We start from the raw sequence: 21,718 nt of genomic DNA on the forward strand, positions 1-21,718 counted from the left end.
ATTATAACCTCAAAAAAGTGGTTTTGAACATAAAAGGACATTGCCTCGGGGTTTCTTGTTTGGGTAATTATTGGTGGTTTGTGAAAATGGGGGACCACAGGTTTGGAGGAAACCATGAGTTCTGTTTGGGACATACTGAGTTTCGGACAACCATGGAATATCCAAATAAAGATGTCAGTAAGTTTTTGGATATGAGTCTGTCTGAGCTGGAATATCTGAACTGAAGCTGTTCTCTTAATAGCTGAAATGTGCACATAGAATTTTGTGACATCAGCCGTTAACCGAATTTTGTGACATGATGACAGAAGCCAGGCTGGAGTGGACTAACTGAGAAGCAAAGAAATGCAGAGAGAAAAATAGTTGGGCTATTCTGGGAAAGAAAAAATAGGGCAATTACTGAAAGAGGTGTTTGAGCTGAGGGGGGATGTGTTTGTTTGATTTTTAATATGGGAGATATTTGAATTATGTTGAAACACTGAGAGTAAAAATCCAGAGAAGAGGTAGAGATTGAAGATACAAGAGAATGAGGAGGTAATTGAAGGTACTAAGTGCATTAAAATGTAAGAAGGGGGATCCCAAGTGCTCTCGGCTGAATATGACGTATCGAGGATCTGGTGTAGGGGAGACAGCCATGCTGTGATCTGTGGGACACCACCTGCTAATGAGTCGAAATTGTTTTTAAAAGAGAATAATAGGGGCCGGCCCGGTGGCTCAGGCAGTTAGAGCTCCATGCTCCTAACTCCGAAGGCTGCCGGTTCGATTCCCACATGGGCCAGTGGGCTCTCAACCACAAGATTGCCAGTTCAATTCCTCGAGTCCTGCAAGGAATGGTGGGCTGTGCCCCCTGCAACTAAGATGGAACACGGCCCCTTGAGCTGAACTGAGCTGCCGCTGAGCTCCCAGATGGCTCAGTTGGTTGGAGCGCATCCCACAAGGTTGCCAGTTCGACTCCTGCAAGGGATGGTGGGCTGTGCCCCCTGCAACTAGCAACGACAACTGGACCTGGAGCTGAGCTGCCCCCTCCACAACTGAGACTGAAAGGACAACAACTTGAAGCTGAACGGCACCCTCCACAACTAAGATTGAAAGGACAACAACTTGACTTGGAAAAAAGTCCTGGAAGTACACACTGTTCCCCAATAAAGTCCTGTTCCCTTTCCCCAATAAAATCTTAAAAAAAAAAAAAAGAATAATATAATCATTATACTAGTCTTTATAAATAAATATGTATGTATGTATGTATATATTCAGTATAATTTTTATGAGTCCACATGCACTCATCACATAGCTTCAGCAATTATCAACTGATGATTTTGATTATATATACTTTTAAATATACAATTACTATATAATTATTAAATAAAAATGAATAATTCCTTAGTATCTACCAGTATTCAGTTGGTATAGGACCAGACTGTTGACCCTAAGTAGAGTCTTTTGAGAGAAAGGAGCAAACAAGGCTTTGTGCTGAAATGCACACCTGGCTCCTCACTGCAGTGCTGTCATGAGCATCTCCCCAAAGCAGGCATGCCCTCGGCACAGGTACGGCCTGGACACAAAGTAGGGCTACAGGTATAGTCCTCGCTGGTGCAAAATTTCAAGTCCCAGAGCTTGAATTGTGGCAAATCCAGACTCAGCAGCACTTAAATAATCCATTTATTCATTATAGACTTAACTAAGTCTTAACAAATTAAGACAATTTGTGTCAGGCATGATTCAAGCATTGGGCGTATAGAGAAGCAAACAAATCAGACATAGGCCCTGGCCTCATGCTGCTTCTAGCCTACCGCAGCGTGCTCCAACATTGTTCTCTCCTTCCTATTTGTTTTTGTTAAACAATAGTATAACATTGAAGTAATTTTTTAAAGAAAAAATTTCATCTAAAATAACTGGATCTTCTCATAATTGTTTTGATTTTTCCATATACTCTTGTAGTATATGTTCATATATTAAAATTGGAAGCAACCTAAATGTCCATCAGTATGGAATCATTAAAAAAATACAACCATTAAAAATGATGTGTTGGATCCCTAGGTATGTACATATTATAAATATATATTTAAAAGTTGGCTTATGTCAAGGTTTCTCAAACTTCAGCATGCATCAGAATGACCTAGGGGGCTCTGCATACTAATACAGTGGGAGAAAACTTTTTCTGAGGGAAATTAGGGGAGAGAAAAAAATAGATGGGGAAAAAATAGCTAGAGAGAAATGGCCACAGGGACTTTGGAATGGACTGAAAATTTTCAATTTTAAGTTATTCGCTCCCCTGTGTATCATTAGAGCCCTTTCAATTGTCTCTAACCATTTGGATATCGCTTTGGTCAATAGTATTCTGGGAAGTGGAGAGATTAAATGTGCCCAATACAGTGTGATGTGGTGCAGAGAAGAGAGAGCACAGACAGAGGGTGAGACCCAGGGCAAGGATAGAGACTTCAGCAGAAGTAGGCCATCAGAATCAGAAGTGACTAGGAGACAGAAGCCCAGGAGTCCCTGGGGAGAAGGAGAGATGAGATGGTGCTCAGAGCCACTTTTATTTATATATTATGAAAATGGGTGTGCGCATTTTCACCAGAGTACTGGTGATACCATCAGCTGGTAACCAGCTGGAGACTGATATTGAGCATAGACAAGGCCAAGTGTGACAACACTTGTAGGTTGCAAACAGTGGGGGTATGAGGCATGATTGTAGCAGAGGGTTGATACAGAACATAAGAGAATACACTTACTCTTAGAGCAATGTCCCCCCAAAAACTTGTGATGTGTTTAAATTGATAAATAGTTTAAGGAGAAATTACCTCCCTCAACACCAGCAAGGATTTCCTAGTCAATAAACATCTAGTTCTACACAATAAGGAACATTATCCTTACGTTGCAATCTATCCCTTAATGCCACCTGGCATCAGTGGCCAAACAGAATACCAGTAATGCAAGGAGAAGCACCCATGGTTAACAGTGCTCTTGCTTTATGGTAATAAAGTAACACAACAATTTAACATTCTAAAAAGCATTGTCTCGTGGTACATACAATTTACTTTTCCAGTAGCAATACTCAGGCTTTTGCAGAAGAAAGAGTGTAAGGAGTACCCCTCCAATGACTCCTATGGAGCCAGGTACTTTCAGATGTGCTGCCGTTGCACCCTGTGCTTATTTCAGGCAGAGCACTTATTGTATTTCAACGTCTGAGTAGTTGTCCTTTTTCTCTCCAGTGAGCAGCTTGAAGTCAGGGACAGTCTTTCATTAGGTTCTAGCACATTATACATTCTTCTCAGAACTGTTTTTGTAATAAGTACATCAAGGATTGTATGTATCTTATAAGAGGTGTGATCAAAAAATACAGTGAATGCTGTTTCTGAGTGTCATCCGATGGAAAGGCAGGGATCTTCAATACGTAGGGGAAGTGGCCCGTAGAACCTTAGTAACAGTGTGTGACAAATTTCAACTTGTTCGGTGCAGTTCATGAATTCTTAGAGCATTTAAGAAATGATGTGCATAGAAAACGGCCTGAGAAATGGGCCAATGGTTTCATCCTCCATCATGACAACACTCTGTGTCACACATTGCTTCTGGCACAGCAATTTCTGTCGAATAAAAACATTATGGTGTGTCCTCGTCCACCTTACTCATCGGATCTGGCACTGTGCAACTTCTGGCTCTTCCCCAAAGGGAAAATGACCATGAAAGGTAAACGTTTTGAATCAATTTAGGACATAGAGGCAGCCACAACAGTGCAACTAAAGACACTCACAAAACAGGACTTCCAGAACTGCTTCAGAAAGTGGCAAGAATGATGGGATAAGTGTGTTCAAAGTGAGAGGGAGTATTTTGAGGGGGATTAATGGCAATGTATCTTTTACTGTAATGACTTTTTAAAAATTTAAGCATTCACTGTATTTGTTGATCATCATAGCCAAAGAAAACAATACTAGGCCTTAAAGTCCTTCTCTATAAAATAACAGGGTTAAACTGCACTGTTGTCAAAATCTCCAGATTAAGAGGACATCATGTGTCTCAGATACTTGATATGTTGAAATGATTTGGAACTTCCTTAAGTTTCCCTAAGAATCTATACACTGTTGATTTGAGCTTTTTTTTTAAATTTGATTTTCTCCTCTTTTTTTTTTTTTTTTTTCAACTTTTACTTATTTTAAGTGTGTTTTTCCTGGACCCATCAGCTCCAAGTCAAGTAGTTGTTTCAATCTAGTTGTGGAGGGCACAGCTCCCACTGACCCATGCAGAGATCAAACTGGCAGCCCTGTTGTTAAGAGCACTGGGCTCTAAACAACTGAACCATCCGGCCACCCAAGCATTTCTTTAACAGAGGACAGAATCTGAAATCCTAGAGAACAGAGTCTCCATTAAGCATTGGAAAATTCCAAGGATATCAGCAGTAATGGGATGATGGGATGGTGATTCTTTGGGGATCTGCAATTTCATCTTCAAGAATAAGTCACTCAAGTGAAAGAAGCCAGACACAAAAAATCACCTATTGTATGATTCCATTTATATGAAATATCCAGAATAGGTAAAACCATAGAGACAGAAAGCAGTTTAGTGGTTGCCAGGGATGGGGAGTAGAGGGGTATGGGGAATGATTGCTTAATGGGTAGGGGTCTCTTTTGGGGATGATGAAAATTGTTCAGATTTAAATAGAAGGGATTGTTGCACAATACTGTGAATTTACTACATGCCACTAAATTGTACACTTTAAAATCATTAATTTTATGTTACATGAATTTCACCTCAATAAAAAAAAATAGTAAGTCACTGACAACCTTGAGCTAGGTCAAGACTTACATCAAATCTCACTCCCTGAGGTTACAGATACTAACATGGTGTTAACTAACTGCAGAAACTTAATGAAGGCCTACATGAGTACCTTATTTGTACTGCGTCTATAATTCCAAAAAATCTCTTTGCCAATAGGCTTTAAAAATAATGATGTTAATCATAATACTAGCTAACATTTATTATGTGCTTCCCATTTTCTAGGTATGCTTCTAATTCTCACAGTAACCCTATGAGGTGGGTACTGTCATTATACTTGCTCAAGCCCACCGGAGCAGTAAGTGGCAAAGCTGGACTCGAAACCCTGATTTGGCCCATTCACAGTCTATGCCCACTGTTAATGACTTTGGGCACACAATTGATACAGCCTATGGTGGTACATGCAACTGATGTGAAGAGACCTTGTTCGATGAGATAACCAAGCTCTTTATGTGTTTTTCTAATAGCAAATATATACCTGTCTAGTTTTCAAGTGAATGAGTACAAGAATGGGATCTAGGTGGTGAGCAACTCCCTTGGAGGAGGAAATGCCAAGCTCCATTAAAGGCGGCAGAGCCAGAATGAGCCTTTTAAGCTCCCAGTATCTTGGGAAATGCTTTGAGACTTCTGACACCTTTTACAATCAGACTTCTCTTTTTCCAATTACAGTTCAATCAGAAGCTCTAATGGCGCAGATGTTCTGCACTTAGGTCCCTGTGTTCCTGCCCAGAAACTTCTCTAGAGAGGAAAATGATAGATACTCTCTCCACAACGAAGTCTTTGGCAAGATCAGCTGCGTGAACAACGTTATGTTGAAGAAGTAAGATGAAGGACTTCAACATAATTCTGACAAAACACCTTGTGAGAAAATATTGTGGGCAAAGTCTATACTGGTTCTGGAAATGCCATGGCTGAAGAAAAATCTTCCATCTCTCTGTGCATGGCTATTTATTTATCCTGTGAAATACTCTCACATATCCTGAGGCACATATCCTCAACCTTCTGAATATGATGCAACCCTTGGATCTGGAATAGTCCAGATCATGTGATGTCAGGTGATGTGACCCTGTGGCATAAGTTCTGGGCTTCCATCCATCGCATTTGAATAATAAGCTCTTTCCTCATCCAGAACTCATGCTCCACATCTTTATATCTGACTCACCACATCCTCCAGAAGTGGTTAGTATGTCTGAAAATGATCTACAGATATTACGGAACATACATTCCTTGTGCTCAGGGGCTTCTGTTGGCCAGAGTTGCTGCCTAGGTTACAAACAATATTTAAAGGAGCACAGTTTCGCTAGTAGGGCCCTTTTGAAATGTTAAGTATTAATTGCTCAAGAGGCGCTTTGGAGGATTTGACTGTGAACTCCGTAAGCCAGGTGATTCCTTCATGTCTAATCCCCCCCACATATAGCATTGACACAGAGAGCCCCGCGGGCTCTGCAAGCTGCACTGCAGTGCCCTCGTAGGAGGTGAATCCTTTCAAAAAAGGATTTTTGAAATCTAATGTAATTATTGACTAACAGTGATGGTAAAGAAGTATGTCTTAGTCAACATTACAGTAAATGGCAACTCTCAATGTGCCCCAGACTTGCTTTACAACTGCCCACTTGGCATCTCCATTTGGGTATCAGGCAATCTCAAACTTAATGTGTGCAAACCTGAACACTGGATTTACTAACCTTCCTCTCAAGCTTTTCCAAACTCAGTAAATGGCTCCATCATTCACCCATTGCTCAGGCTAAAAATGTAAAGGTGATCTTGAATCTTTTCTTTCCCTCACAACCCACGTCCAAATCCATCATCAAGTCCTCTCATCTCCGTCTATAAAATGTATCTGAAACCTCAGAGCCCCTATCCTCTTTTACTTTTCCTGCTTCTACCCCTGCTCTCCTATGTCTATTATGTAACCAGAGACCAGCGTGATCTTTCTAACACAAATCAGATCTTATCACTCTCCTGCTCAAATCCTCCCAATGTTTCTCATCCAATCAAAATTATTTCTTATAACCTAGTAGGCTCTGCATACCTCTGTGACTGCACTGCTTTCCTCCTGAGTCTATTCTCATTAGACTGGCCTTCTTGCTGTTCTTCAAGCTCACCAAGCACATTTTCACCTCAGGGATGTTGCATATGCTGTCTTTTCTATCTGGAACATTCTTCCTCAGATGTTTGCATGGCTCACTCCCTTACTTATTTCTCAGTTCAGCTTACATGTCACTTTTTCAGTTGGTCTTCTCTGACCAACCTATCCAATATAGCCCTTCTGCATTTTTTTATCCCTTTATCAAACTTTAATTTTATTTATAGCATGTATCACTTCTGATAAATATATGTTGAATGAATGAATGGTCTAGCATTCTTGCTAACAGCTCTAAAGAGTAAATTTTACCACCTAAAGTTGTCCAACTTTTTATAGCATTGCATCTTTTCCCTCTAAATACAGTATATATCCCTCCGATACACTTTCCCCGGCAGTTAAAAAAAAACACAACCTTAATGATTTTCAAACTAAATCCAAACTAATCACACTAACATACAATTTCAAGAACATAAAGGTAGAAAACCACCAACCTAGATCATAGAAGGAATGAAAATAATAGCAATGAGTCATAGATCCCCATAGCATCAAACATTTTTCACCTGCAGCAGTGGAATTACAAGGTGTTACACGTGATTTAGGCCAAAGGCTGCCACAGGGTCCGGGGTGAAGTAGGCAGACTCAGGACTGAGTTACACTTTTGAAAGTGCTGCAAAGCCATCTATCAACTGCTAACCCGCAGAACCGGACCTCGGTGAGAACGGGACACTGCATGCTTTGGGCTTAAATGTCTCACTTCATAACAACACAGTAATGAGTCACACTCCAGAGCCAGGGCTCACAGCTCTTTTAGGGCTGCATGCTTCTGAGTAGAGCACTTACAGGGTGAGAAGATAGGCAGAGAAGGAAAAAGTAAAGGAAGGAGAGATGGAAAGGGGAAAGGGAGTGGCAGAATGGGAGAGGAAGAGCTAGCGAGAAAGAAAGGGAGACTTGATTAGGTTGGGAAGAGATGAAGGAATGGGAGGTGTGTGCAGGATTCTGTCAGAACTCCCGGCCACTTATTATTCCCTACGTCTCTTCCCGGTCCTGGTGGTGGCCTTGGGACTGGCTCTGCCGTAGACTTTGGTAACTGGCAGGTTGAGAAGCAAGAGAGCTTCATGCCATGCCCGTGATGTCCATGGTGTGTCCTGAAGTGTCTTTTGTCTTCACTCTGGTTTTTCTTACTTCTCCTCTCCTTTTTTTGTTCCCTTACTGCATATGTCTGTCCCCTCCTCACAAACACACTGGTTTTCCATCATTTGGAATGGACACATCTATGCCTGCAAAAAAGACAATAGATTTTCTTGCATCTGGGAAAATATATTAACAGATATATGAACATCTGAGTCTTTGGAGCAGCTGTGCTGCAGTAGCTGCCACACTCTTTGATAGCAGTTGGGGGGAGGTGCGGTGGGGAGCATCCAAAACCACTTTCTTGTGATAGGTGCATGAACTTGCCAGAAGGACCCCTTCCCTGCCCAACACCTACTTCCTCTTTCTGCCCAAGTCTGATTACTTCACTAGGTTTGAGATTGTTTTCCACTTCAGGGCATTTCAGGCTGGAAGGAGGAGCACAGTAAGACCAGCCATGGTCAGGATCAGGGCATTCTTGATGATAGGCACCATTTAGGAGGCCTTACCCAGCTCAGTACCAAACAGGCTTGAGATCCAAGGCAAACTGTTAAGGGTTTCCTGCACTAGTTTCACCAACAGCAAATAGTGATCTCCTTCCATGCAAGTTGCTTTGCTTGCTGTATTCAAATTCTAGTTCTGCCACTTTTCTTAAAATTTATTTTTTTTCTAAATTATAGTTGACATATAATACTGTATTCAGGTGTATAACATAGTGATTAGACATTTATATAGCTCATAAAGTGTTCACCCAATAAGTCTAGTACCCAACTGACACTATATATAGTTACAACATCATTGACTACATTCCTTATACTATACTTTACATCCCCATGACTATTTTGTAACTACTAATTAGTACTTTTTAATTCCTTAACTTTTATACCCAGCCCCTCAACTCCCCTCCCTTCTGGCAACCATCAAAATATTCCCTGTATCTATGAGTCTATTTCTATTTTGTTTGTTCATTTATTTGGGTCTTTAGATTCCATATACTATAAGTAAAATCATATGGCATTTGTCTTTCTCTGTTTGACTTATTCCACTTATCACAATGCCCTCCAGGTTCATCCATGTTGTTCCAGATGGCAAGATTTCATTCTTTTTTGTGGCTGAGTAATATTCCATTGTATATTAATGGAATACTAATATACAATATTCTAATAATTAAGTTCGTGAACTTGTTGCAATGACGTTGCTAACCTTTTTTGATACCTTTTCTGATTCATTATGAATCTGTACCAACTGGACAAACAGTTAACCAAGTTTGCTATTTGGAAGTGCTGAAAAGGCTGTGTGAAAAAGTTAGATGACCTGACGAGCCAACAATTTGTGACTCTTGCATCACGACAATGCACCAGCTCACACGGCACTGTCTGTGAGGGAATTTGTAGCCAGTAAACAAATAACTGTATTGGAACATCCTCCCTACTCACCTGATCTGGCCCCCAATGACTTCTTTCTTTACCTGAAGATAAAGGAAATATTGAAAGGAAGACATTTTGATGACCTTCAGGACATCAACAGTAATGTGACGACAGCTCTGATGGCCATTCCAGAAAAAGAGTTCCAAAATTGCTTTGAAGGGTGGACTAGGCGTTGGCATCGGTGCCCAGCTTCCCAAGGGGAGTACTTCGAAGGTGACTGTAGTGATATTCAGCAATGAGGTATGTAGCATTTTTTCTAGGATGAGTTCCTGAACTTAATTGTTCATCCTTGTATAGGTGTCTATGCATATAGATGAACAGAGACTACGAAAAAATTCTTCATGTGTTAGGTGAGTTGGCAGGTGATTTTCCATCTGCTTTGATGTTATTTATGCAAAATCATTTAAAACTCAAAAAAAGAATAAAACAAATTCATCTGTAATGTATGCTTCTTTTGATGGTGTTCTTTGGAGTGGGGATTTTTTCAGAGGCTTTGTCTCTACCAACTTGAGTTATTTAACTAGCATTTCTTATTTTCCCTCTTGACACTGGTAATACATGTCTTGCTCAGTCAAATTGGTTGGAAGCCTTAGGGAAACTTGGTAACATACTAAGGCGAACAAGTGTTATACATTCACAGGTTGAGTTTCATAAGTTCCCAGCTCCGAAAATCAGACCCTGCTGATGAAGTGAGCTCCTACTGGTTTAGAAAGGACATTCCAGAAAGAACCTAGGTTTAAGGAACTGAGGGTATGAGTCACTGACTTGAAAAAACTAGATAGCTTATTAACAAAGGTTTTTAAAGGCAGGACAGAAACACATTGAGTTGAAGGAGATTTTTCAATTTCAGATTATATAGCACTTCCGAATGAAGGGGAAATGTCAAAGATTTATTGTTTTTTTACTGTCATAAGATAGTGTCCTCCAAAAAAGATTGAGATTTGGAATAGTTCATAAAAAGAATCTGAAGGACATCATATTAAATCTGGGAAGTTATTTCCTGTTTTTAGCTGGCTTGGCCTGAAGACCTCACTGCCATAAAGATGAATGCCGTGTCTAACTTTTCATCTGGCTCTCAGAGTCCATTTATTCAGTAAACTCATTCCTTTTCAACTCACTCTTGCCTGAACTAGGATTTAACTAAGTAGTTAATTAAACTACCATTTAATTACCTCTCTTCTTCTGGTGAATGTCTGAGTCAGCTATAGAGGCAAACTCATTTGTTCATTCAACAAACATTATTGGGTAACACTATTCTCAAGGACAGTACACTCCAAGAATGGAAACAATTACATAAATAATTATAGACAGCACACAAGCAATTTAAGACAGTATGTGGCACAACAAGCTAGAGGAATTTTGAGGATTCTTTCATCCAGGAAATGAAGGAAATGAGTTTTAAGATGGGAAGAGTATGCTAAGTAGGAAGAACCACATGAGCAAAGTCAGGGATGAAGGAAAGCACGGAATACACTTGGAGTAGGTGGTGATTCATCATTGAAGGTTTTGGGCTGAGTAAGGTGCATGCTCAGAGTGTCCATTTGGAATAGCAACCATACATATTTACTAAGCGCTTGTTATATGCTAGTGTTCTAAGCACTGGAACTTCCCAGCAGTGGATGAAACAAACAAAACCCCTGCCCTTACGGAGCTTTCATTCTAGTGGAATATGATAGTCAACAAATAAACCAGACCAGTAAAATAAATAGCATTTTAGATGGTGATTAAGTACTACCCTGTTTCCCCGAAAATGAGACCTAGCCGGACAATTAGCTCTAATGCTGAGCAAAAATTAATATAAAACCCAGTAATATATTTTTGGAGCAAAAATTAATATAAGACCCATTATATATTATGTTATGTTATGTTATGTTATGTTATGTTATGTTATGTTATGTTATGTTAATTTTTGATCCAAAAGACGCATTAGAGCTGATTGTCTGGCTAGGTCTTATTTTCAGGGAAACACGGTATGGAGAAAAAGCTAGAAGGGAAAAGGGATTGCACACATGCATGATATGTTAAAGAGAGTGGTCAGGGAAGGCCTCACTCAGAGGTCACATTCCAGCAAAGGCCTGAAGCAAGGGCTTGAGCCATGTGGGATGACTGGGGGAAGAGTGTTTCCGGCAGTGGCAGCGGCAAGGACAAAGTCTCCCAGGTGGGAATATGTTTGGAATGTTGGGAGAACCCCCAAATTACCCCTGTGGCTGAAGCTGACTGAGTGAGGGTGAAGAGTAGGAAACGAGGCGCGAGGTGGGTGTCTGATCATGGGGCCTCAGTTACCACTGTAAGGACTTCGGCTTTTACTCTAAGATGGGAAGTTTTATTGCAGGTTTTGAAGAGAGGAGTGACATAATCTAAGATTTTGTGGCTGCTCTGGTTGGCTGTACGATTTGCTCCAGAGATTCTAACTTAATCGGTTTAAGTAGGAGCATAAGCATCTTAGTTTTAAAAGTGCTCCAGATTGAGAACAATTCCTCTAGAGCTTGCAGTGTGTTCTCACATTCCTTACCTTAACTTGAATCTCTCAAAAACCCTATGCAATGTGTAGATGAAGAAACTGAGGCTCAGAGAGGCTTAAGTGACTTTCGAGGACACATAGCCTATAAGGGGTATAGCTACCATACGTTAGAAACTGTGGCTTAGCATTATTCATCGCTCATCTCCAGCCCATAGGGGGTGGGGGTGGGGTGACTCATGAAGAGTATTGCTTTGGAGGAGACACCTGATACCTACCCACACCTGCCATGGGAAGAAAAGAGACGCTTCCTTTTACTTCAAGCTACATGAGAGCTCTTAGAGAAACACTTGTAGAACTTGATAATGTCGCCTGGGGTCTGGGGAAATACAGGGACCTGGGATCTGATACTTTCCTGAGAAAACCAGAGGCAAACTAGAAAGAGACAGAGAGGCACTGCAAACGAGTTGCACTTTCACCAACTGTAGATACATAAATGTTTCCCAAGGAAAAGTGTTCTGATATTGGCAATTTACTTTGTTATGCATCCAAAATAAGATGAATTGATGGGCTGATGGATGGGTAGATATGTGATCAATCAAGTGTAGCAAAATGTGGAATTCTGCCATTTAAATGGGAGTCCAGCTAAGAAGGCAGCTTAGCTGACCACCTAAGGGCTCAAGCAGAGGATTGAACCTTCAGAAGCCCAAGGACTGAGGGCGAGGGTCATAAGCGGTTGCCTGTAAGCAATTTCATGCATGTCATGCATCTGAGACATCTGAGAAGTTCCACCACCCTCCCCTTCAAAACCCAAACCTGGAGGAATCTAAAACTTAAGCAGCAAGTAGTTAAGGTGGAGGAGATGGAGATGTAAAAAACAAAAGACCACTTTCCCCATTGCAGGCTTCCAGCCTGAAATAGGACTGCTTGGGAAAAGGAAAAGCTTGAACTTGGAATGAAGTTTGCATGACCTTCATGAGATTTCATCCAGGGCAGAAAAAGAAGTAGCTCTCAGAAAATTTGAAGACAGTGGGGTGAAAAATACAAGAATTTTGTGCTCGCATCCTACTGAATCCTCCTTCAATAACATGCACATGCCTAACAAAACCCAACCCTGGATGAAAGAATTCTGATTTAATATCATAACACATGTTCATTTATTCAACAAATATTTATTGAGCACCTGCTGTATGCCAGGCATTGGTATAGATAGTGAGGATGCAACAGTGAATAAGATAAACATTTGATATAAGCAGCAAAGTTTTTAAAGCCACTGGGAATAACGATAACATTCTATCTCTTGATAGAGATTTGAGTTACACAGGTATGCATTTGTTAAAACTAGAGTTCAGTATTTACAGTTTTCCCCCCTTTGATGTAAAATTTACATATAATGACATGCACAAGTCTTAAGTATGTTTGCTGTTTTGACAAATGCACGATCATCACAACTCTGCCTCCCTCCATTGTCAACGGATAACCTAGCCTCCTGCTTCACTGAGAAAATAGAAGCCATTAAACAGGCTGTCCCTACTCCCATCTGAGGTCAATTTCTGCCTCTGGCTTTTGTACAGTATCCCCTTCCACCTTCTCAGAGGTCTTGCTCTACTGGATTATCCCTCTCATCCTGAACCTCATTTCAAGACATGAGCTTGTTTAAGTACTAATGCTGGACTCTCTTCTCTCTTACCTCAGAATCCTCACACACGTTATTTCCTTTTCTTGGAACAACTTCCCTACTTCTCCTCCTCTTATCATAACTCCTACTTCGTTCTTCAGGTCTTTGCTTGGGTGTTATTTACTAAGCTATGACTTCCCTGATGTTCTGTCCCCCAGTATGGTAAAACCTATTGAACTTTCTTTTTCATGACGCTCAGTTCACCATAATTACTTGTTCTGTGTACGTCTTGCCCACACAACAAACATGTTCTCTGCTCTTACAGTGTCTTGTTAACTGCAATACCTCCAGTACTTAGCATAGCACCTGGCACATTAAATATTTGTTGCTGCATAAAATAAAATTTAATCATATCATCTGTAACAAGTGGAATTTAAAAAATGTCTTCTTTTTCTTCATAGATTTTAATTTTTTGTATTCTAATAGCTATTGCAATCTTTTCTAGGTTGTGTTAAAAAAGAAGGGCACTGTGACATTTTATTATACTTCCTTATAATTCTATTCTTAAAGTTTAAATAAATATCCTGTACATAGAAGAATCTCAATGAGCACTATTTCATAGTCATAAAAACCCTTTACTCATGGAGCTAATGAACTGGAGATAAAAGGAACAATAAATAAGTACAGTGGAAAAAGTAACATACCAGAGTATACATAATTATCTGTTGGGTGGTGTGATACAGACTCTGGGTAAAATTAGGGATTCTGAGATGAGATCGGCGAGATCGGCCTAGACTTGAGCCTAGGCCCTGGACCTGGACAATGCATTACCTAATCAATAAGTGTTGGTGGAGCCTCCTGACTCGGTTTCTCTTTGGTGGCCGTTCTATAGTCTTTTCCTTTAAGGTCATGACTCCCTTTTGCTGGTAACATAAAGAAGACCATATGTACAGTGGGCAGCTAAAAGCTCTTCTAACTTCACTAAGAGGTAGTTTGGGATCATGACGTGGTCTCTGAGGTCCCTGAAGTTCGGCACGCGGGTGTCCTGGGTCCCAAGTGGCCCAATACCCCTCCAGTTTCAACATCCAGAGCGCAAGGTGAGTCCCACGCAAAGCGCAGAGCGGCTGGAGCTCCGGCTGCTAGGAAGCCCCACCGGGCCTCAGCCTCCAGGTGAGCCCGCCCGGGCTCCCGCCACCGCCGGCTGCAGTCACTCCGCCCACCGCCTCTCCGGGCCCTTCTTCCTCCTTTCCCTTCCGCGAGCCGCCATTTCCGACTACGCCTCCGGCTCGTTTGGGCCCTGCTCGGCTTCCGTCCCAGATGATCCCTCCCCGAGGGTGCCGCCGCCTCCTCCATCTCCCGAAGCGGTAGCCACCTCCTCGGTCAGTGGCGTAGCCGGACTCGGGGTCGGGACCAGCCAGACAGGGGCGGCGGTCCGGAGCCTGGTCTAGACCCGAGCGGGGGGCCATGGAGAAAGCGGCCCGAGGCGCTCTCCACACCGACTAAGCGGGCCCGTTGCGGCTGCAGGCGCCATGGACCGAGCCCCCGCAGACCAGGTACGCGGGCTCCGGCTGGGCCACCGGGCCCGGGGCTGCGGGTCGCCGCTTCCCCCGAGGCCGGCCCTGGTCTCCGAGCGCGGGCCCGGACGGCCAGAGCCCTTGGGTTCCTGAGGGAGCAGACGTCCCTCGCCCCGGAGCCCAGCGGCGCCCCGCTCTCCTGCATTGTTCCAGATGCTGCCTGGAGCCTGGGGACTTTTTCAGCCCTGGTTACCCCCCAAGGTTGGGGACTCGAGTTTGCCCCTCCTCCCGGCTTGGTGTTAGGGGCCAGAAGACCTAAATTGCCGGTGCTCTCCCGAGAGAAAGGTTTATAACTTCTAGCGAATCTTCTCCCCCCTCTCCCCAAGCCATTCTCTTCAGTTCTGGAATGTGTTTTCAAGGTGGAAAGTCTTTTGAAGGCTTCTCATCCAGAATGTCAGAGAATGTGTGATAACTACAGAGGAGGGGGGTTATGGGCTTTTTAGATCTACGTTCCATTGAGCGAAGCGTTGTTTTTGCAGTGGTTTTAGGGAGGTGTTCCCTTTAAGATGTGAAACAGTACGGGTTCCCCTTGCCCTTCTACCCAATTATTTTGCAAAAATTAGTGTGTACTTTTTTTAAATCGAGCCTTATATCATAAGGGTGTAGGACCCGAAGCATGAATTCATTTCCGAGCCCGTTTTCATATTCACAAGGAGTCCCCATTAGTATTCTATCTTGTTTTTAATTGCATCAAGTTCTTGGTTATCCATACCAGTAGGTGCTGGGAGGCAGGGATTTTACTTTGTCATTACAGTATAAAAAACAAACTAAAATAAGGGTTCTTGTCTCCCAAAAAGTTTCAGTTCTTGTGACTTCTGTGAAACAAATTTGATGAAGTCAAGGTTTATTCACTTGTCTATTCCCCTCTTCAACTGAAGGCCTTGTCCAGTGATCAACTCGGCTAATAGATGAAGGAAAAAGAGAGATTAGTGGTTTGCCTAATTATTTTACAAGTGGATAGTTTGCACCTTAGTAAATGAGACAGGATTTCCCAAATTCTTGTATATGAGTATATGTAGCTAGTGAAAGCCAGTTTTGATTTTGAAATTGGTCTCTGTTAGCAGGCAAAGTACAGTTTCCTAGTTGTGTATATTTGTTTTTACAAAAGCTGTACTTATAAATAGCTTTATGTGAATATGAGTCTGAAAACACTAATGAGTTTCATGAAACAATACATGGATTTATCAAAGCAAAATTGATTGGGAAATACATAAGGCTTTCCTGTGACCCATAGTATTCTATGTAAGGGCTATGTCCAGTTTAACATAAAACGCATTTTATCAAAAATGCCTGACGAATAGGAAATTTTCTTTAATGATTTTCTTGTATGTGTGTTACTAATGAAAGGGTTAAACATTTTGGTCCTTCATGATACCAGAGCTATAACCAGTAATGCTACCATATGTATACTTATGGTTCCTTTCATCCTAGAGGAAATGTAATTAACTATTTGGATGGTAACTTGTGGGTGATTATCTTAACAGCAAGTGCTGTGAGCAAATTATTTGAACTGGAGAGCCTCTTCTCCTTTCATCGTACATCTTTCCAAAGTCCACAACCTGTTTAAAATCTTGTAGAAATCTAAGAATTAGAAAACAGTCACAAATGTAGGTTTTTCCTTTGAAGAATTTTTTTTCTGGGTACCTCTTGCCTCTTTCCCAGCCTAATCCTAAATGAGAGAAAAATTTCAGCCACCCCTCTCTCCCCACACATACTCACAGGAAACTGACATCCAAAAAAGTGATGCTATTTTGTCTAGTTCATGCTGTAGGCAGTTAATTCAGGGGTCTCTGGATGACCTGGAAGGAGTGCGCTTCGTTTTATATTAACATTTTTCTGGAGCAGGATTCCATTATTTTCATAATATTCTCAAAGGGATCCATCATTGAAAAAAGCTGAGAACCATTAACTTAATGCTAGATAGTGGCTAGTTGAGATTTCTCAACTTTGTGGAGTTTTCATTTGTTTCCACTATGCCATACCTAGAGTAATATAATGGCTTTTTCAGGTTATCTGGAATATACTTTTATATTTTTACTAATAAAGTGAATTTAGTTAGGTAAAAGATATGAAAAATAGTATAATATGTTAAATTTTCATTTTTCTTCACAAACATTTGTTTTTCCATTTTAAACCAGTGTTGGTTTATATTCAGAATTTCTGGGAATGCCTACAGCATTATAACTTACTCATTATAATATTCAAATGGTTAGAAATTTCACAGAAGTTTGATTTTTTTTTTAAATAGTACTTAAACAAACTTTCTGCATTCCATCTTAACCTAATTGAAATCCCTGGAGTTTTGCACAAGTATAACTTTAAAAAAAAAAATCTAAGTTAATGTTTTTCCTGCAGGTATTCATGTTGTTGTTATTGGATTACTTAAAAAAAATATACATATGTGTGTGTGTGTGTGTGTGTGTATATATATATATATATATATATATATATATATATATTTGCAATAATGACAATTTGAAAGAATGTTGTAACCAGAAGAGAATCTCAGGAATAATCTCTTTTAGCAAGACTGTGTTCAATCAAAACAAGTGGCTTAATTTTGACTGCTAAAGTTAGATGTTCTAAGAACAGATATTACTTGGAGTAATGCATTTTTTTTTTGTCTTTAAAAATAAAAAGCTGGAGAAAAGGGATGTAGAGAATAAATCATGGAGTTCATTTTGTTTATAAAGGCTTTAGTGTTTCTATTTTTAGGAAATTTAAGATGTGTGTTTTGAGAACTCATAAAATAAACAATGGCCTTAGAAGTGGCAGAACACTTGAGGTTTAGAGTCTCTTTTGTATTATCAAATAATTTAAACAGTGGCTTCATTTTTAGTACATTAACATTAGATAGGTTCTTTTAAAAGAATTTATAAAATTATTGATCACTAACATCTTTAATTCTTAGAAAAGCAAACATGTAACAAATATATAGGACTTCTAGCAAAAAGACTTTTCACCAATAAATATACAAAATTATCTGGCTTATAATTCTTTCCTTTAAATAATTTATAAACTTCAAATAGTAATCAGCACTACAAGTTAAACATATTTTAGATAAGTTACTATAAAATGTGTATAAGACTTATAGTTCACCTTTATGGATATAAGTTAGTGATCTGTCTTAATAGATTTTTTAAATAATACTTTTATAATAAAAAAGAAAGTAAATCTCATTTAGGGAAAATACCATTTGAAAATTTAAAAGGCATTATTCCCTAAGCCTTTAAGTCAAATAGGAAGTAAAAAAGTAGAATTATATGTTATTGAAAAAGTAATAACATTCTACATGTGAAAACCTACGGGATGTGGCTGAAGCTATACTCTGAGGCAAATGCATAGTCATAAATGCTTTCATTGTTAAACATTTTTAAAGGAAAATAAAAATTAAGCAAGAGAGTAAAGACATGTAAATTAAATTAATAAGTTAGATAATACAAAAACTCCTATTAAATTTAGAAAACTGGTTTTTAGAAAAAGTACCATCAGATTTTTTTTTTTTTTTTAAAGATTTTATTGAGGAAGGGGAACAGGACTTTATTGGGGAACAGTGTGTACTTCCAGGCCTTTTTTCCAAGTCAAGTTGTTGTCCTTTCATTCTTAGTTGTGGAGGGTGCAGCTCAGATCCAGGTCCAGTTGCCATTTCTAGTTGCAGAGGGCACAGCCCACCATCCCTTGCGGGAGTCGAACCGGCAACCTTGTGGTTGAGAGCCCACTGGCCCATTTGGGAATCGAACCTGCAGCCTTCGGAGTTAGGAGCATGGAGATCCAACCGTCTGAGCCACCGGGCCGGCCCCCATCAGATTTTAACAGGATTAGATGCAGTCTGTTTTAAGAAAAGGGGGAAATGTCTGGATAGCAAAGCAAGTGAGCAGAGTATAAGTTAAATACTTTGATTTTTTTCCCCTCACTATTTTCTGAAGTCTTGCAAAACATACAACTACTGCAGTTTGTTTTGGCAAGTGGTTTGTTTTCAGTATAAGCCATTCCAATCAGAAAACAAGACAGCTGGCAGGTATCTATCTCTTCAGCATTAACATTTTTTTTCATTCAGAAGACATTTATTTTACCTTTGGCCATGAGATATAAAATATGTTAGTGTTTGGTATATCATAGTTTTACCTTAACATAGAAAGAATGTGGAGGGTTTCCATGGTCGTATTTTTTCTGTAGGTGTGGTACATATTGAAAAATCACTGTGGGAGAGTGCATTATTATGTTCTAGTTCAGTTTTCATTTTAGTGTGTGTCATTTTCCTGTTGCTTAATCTGGGAAGATTATTTGCACTCTTCTAGAGGTTCTAGGAAGAGTTTAGTGTATATTTCCTGCTGATGGCTGCTTCGTAGTAATGTTTGCCCATTTTCCCAAAACCTGTCTATACAGTACTCTTTCCAGAACATGTGCTTAATGCATATTTATTGAATTATATAGGCTCTTAGAGCTCTGAATGCATTTTTTCAATAAACTCTTTTAAACAATATTTTTATAGTTTCATGTTTGGATAAATTCTTGGGTTCTCTAGATTATTCACATTAAAGAAGTTTTATTAACATTTGCTTTAATATATGCAAAACTTAAGATGAATGTATAACTTGTTCAAATACAGGTTTCTGGGATTGATTTTTCACTTAATTTGGAAAATTCTGAAATTTCTAAAATATAAAGATAATTTTACTGTGTAGTTTTTTTGTAAGCAAATAGTACAGGAATTTTTTTTTGTAGTTTAGACTTCTTCCATGTTTATATTTTCTTTAAGAAGACAGTTCCTTGCTGTGTAATTTCTGATTTCTAAAAAATAGATTTTGGCAAAGGTAGAGACTAAACACAGAATTTCAAACTGAAGCATATTACCATATGAAGTAACTAGTCTAATTTTCTAATAATGTTTTGTTGTCCACTATGTAAGCCATTTTTCTTTGCTTTCTATACTAATATAATTGAAATATTGCCAGAATATATTGTTTACTTAACATATTATCTATATGGGCTTTATTATGTGGAATTTTAAGAATAGTTCCAGATCTTAGCATTTTTCAGGCCTGAAAACAACAGATGCTGCATTTTGATGTAAGATACTGAAGGCCCCAAAGTCACAATAAACAACTTTAAAAACCATACAGAGTTGTAACTATAGGAGAAAGTTTGCCAGTCTGTTCCTACTAGTGACATCTTCTGTTTGTACAGCTGTTGACTACAGCAGCTTCTCTTTTTTGCTAAACACAAAGGATCCATTTCAGTGTTTGTGAATTTTATTGTTGAACTCAGATACCTAGGATTACACTTAGAATAGAAACAAATACAAAGTTTAATATTTAAGGGTATATACTGTGTGTATGTGCAGACATTAGTTATAAATTATGCATGACAGTGTTTGAACAGTGGCTTGCCTAAGTTCATAAAAGTTTTAAGTAAAAGTACAGATGAAACTAGATATAGAAAACTTGTTGCAACTTTTGACTTGAGCTAGAATTTGAATTTGTTGTTACCAAAGCAACTTATGAGTTGGTATTATTTTTTGAGGGGAGTGTCAGGAAAAGTTATTTAAAATTTTTCTTATTTCTTCAGAATTATATTAGTATTGTTCCTTTTTTATATTATACTGAGAGTTTGATGTGACCATATTTCTTGCTTTAAACAAATCCTAATGTCTTCTAGTTCAGATTTATAAAACGGTTCAGAGAGTTCTCATATGTTCAGAAGGACTTTTTGATTTTAAAAAGAAATCTTGAAAATTGCGTTTTTAGTATGGTTAAAATGTGATTTAAATTTTCCTTTTTCGTATGCATATGTATAAACTATATAAAGTTTCCATTATCTGTGCATTATTGTTGAAATCAGCTTTTTTCCCCTAATTGGAGAAACTTTTGTTAGGTTGATATTTTATACCTTATGTAAATAAGTTTTGAGTTCTAATGACTATCACAGTGAAAATTACTGACTTATTCTATTAGCATTTGAAGTTTTTGCATTCTGTGTTGATATTCAAGAAACCAAGTTCAGTTCACAATTTCTAAGTGTCATTACTATGTCTACTTCAGATTTGGTTAATAGTAAAAAGTAGACTTCAAAGTTAAATCAGGTAAAGAGAAAGGATATTGAATTAGTACTGCTATGTAGTTCAGATTTGTTCTCTCTCCCTCTTTTTATAAGCATTTCTGAATATTTACAGTGGAATCTTTTTGGAGAACAATTTTTCTGAATAAAGCTATATTGAGCACATCAGATCTTCTTTTTAGATTTTCTTGGATTTTTTACTGATTACTTTCGTGAGAAACATGCCTGAAATTTATTCTCAGAACTATGCTTTGATGAGAGCTAATAAATGCCACCCTGGCATGTTGGTTGAGAAAAAGTTCTGGTTAGAATTGTTGCTTTGAGGTCATTGGTTTGAGTGGTTGAAACATGGGATTGCATTTCACTTACTGGTTTCATTAAGAAGTGTTTAATATCTTTTTAGATTGTAATATTTATGTGGTTTTTAACGTTTTGTTTTTACAGAATGCCTTACAGTTTTTTTTTCTTTTTACAATTTTAAAAATTTGTTGTTAAATATAAGAAATGCACAAAGAAAACTGCATCAAGCGAATGTATAGCCAAATAAATTATTATAAGGTGAATGAGTACCTTGGAAATATCACCCAAGTTAGGATGTAGAGC

General features: G+C 39.1%; 1 protein-coding gene across 2 annotated transcripts in view; it reads left to right on the forward strand.

The window, feature by feature from the left end:
• The first annotated feature begins 14,829 nt into the window (after positions 1-14,829).
• The window catches only part of SECISBP2L (SECIS binding protein 2 like), a 50,027-nt gene continuing 43,138 nt past the window's right edge, over positions 14,830-21,718 (forward strand). The window contains exon 1 of one of the 2 annotated variants that reach the window (XM_019730682.2): positions 14,830-15,037. In XM_019730682.2, coding sequence (XP_019586241.2) covers positions 15,014-15,037 — 24 coding nt within the window. In that variant the 5' untranslated portion in view covers positions 14,830-15,013. The remainder of the gene's footprint in view (positions 15,038-21,718) is intronic. The other variant, XM_019730681.2, reaches the window with a different exon arrangement.

This window comes from Rhinolophus sinicus, linkage group LG03 (assembly GCF_036562045.2).
Source record: "Rhinolophus sinicus isolate RSC01 linkage group LG03, ASM3656204v1, whole genome shotgun sequence".
Taxonomy (NCBI): domain Eukaryota; kingdom Metazoa; phylum Chordata; class Mammalia; order Chiroptera; family Rhinolophidae; genus Rhinolophus; species Rhinolophus sinicus.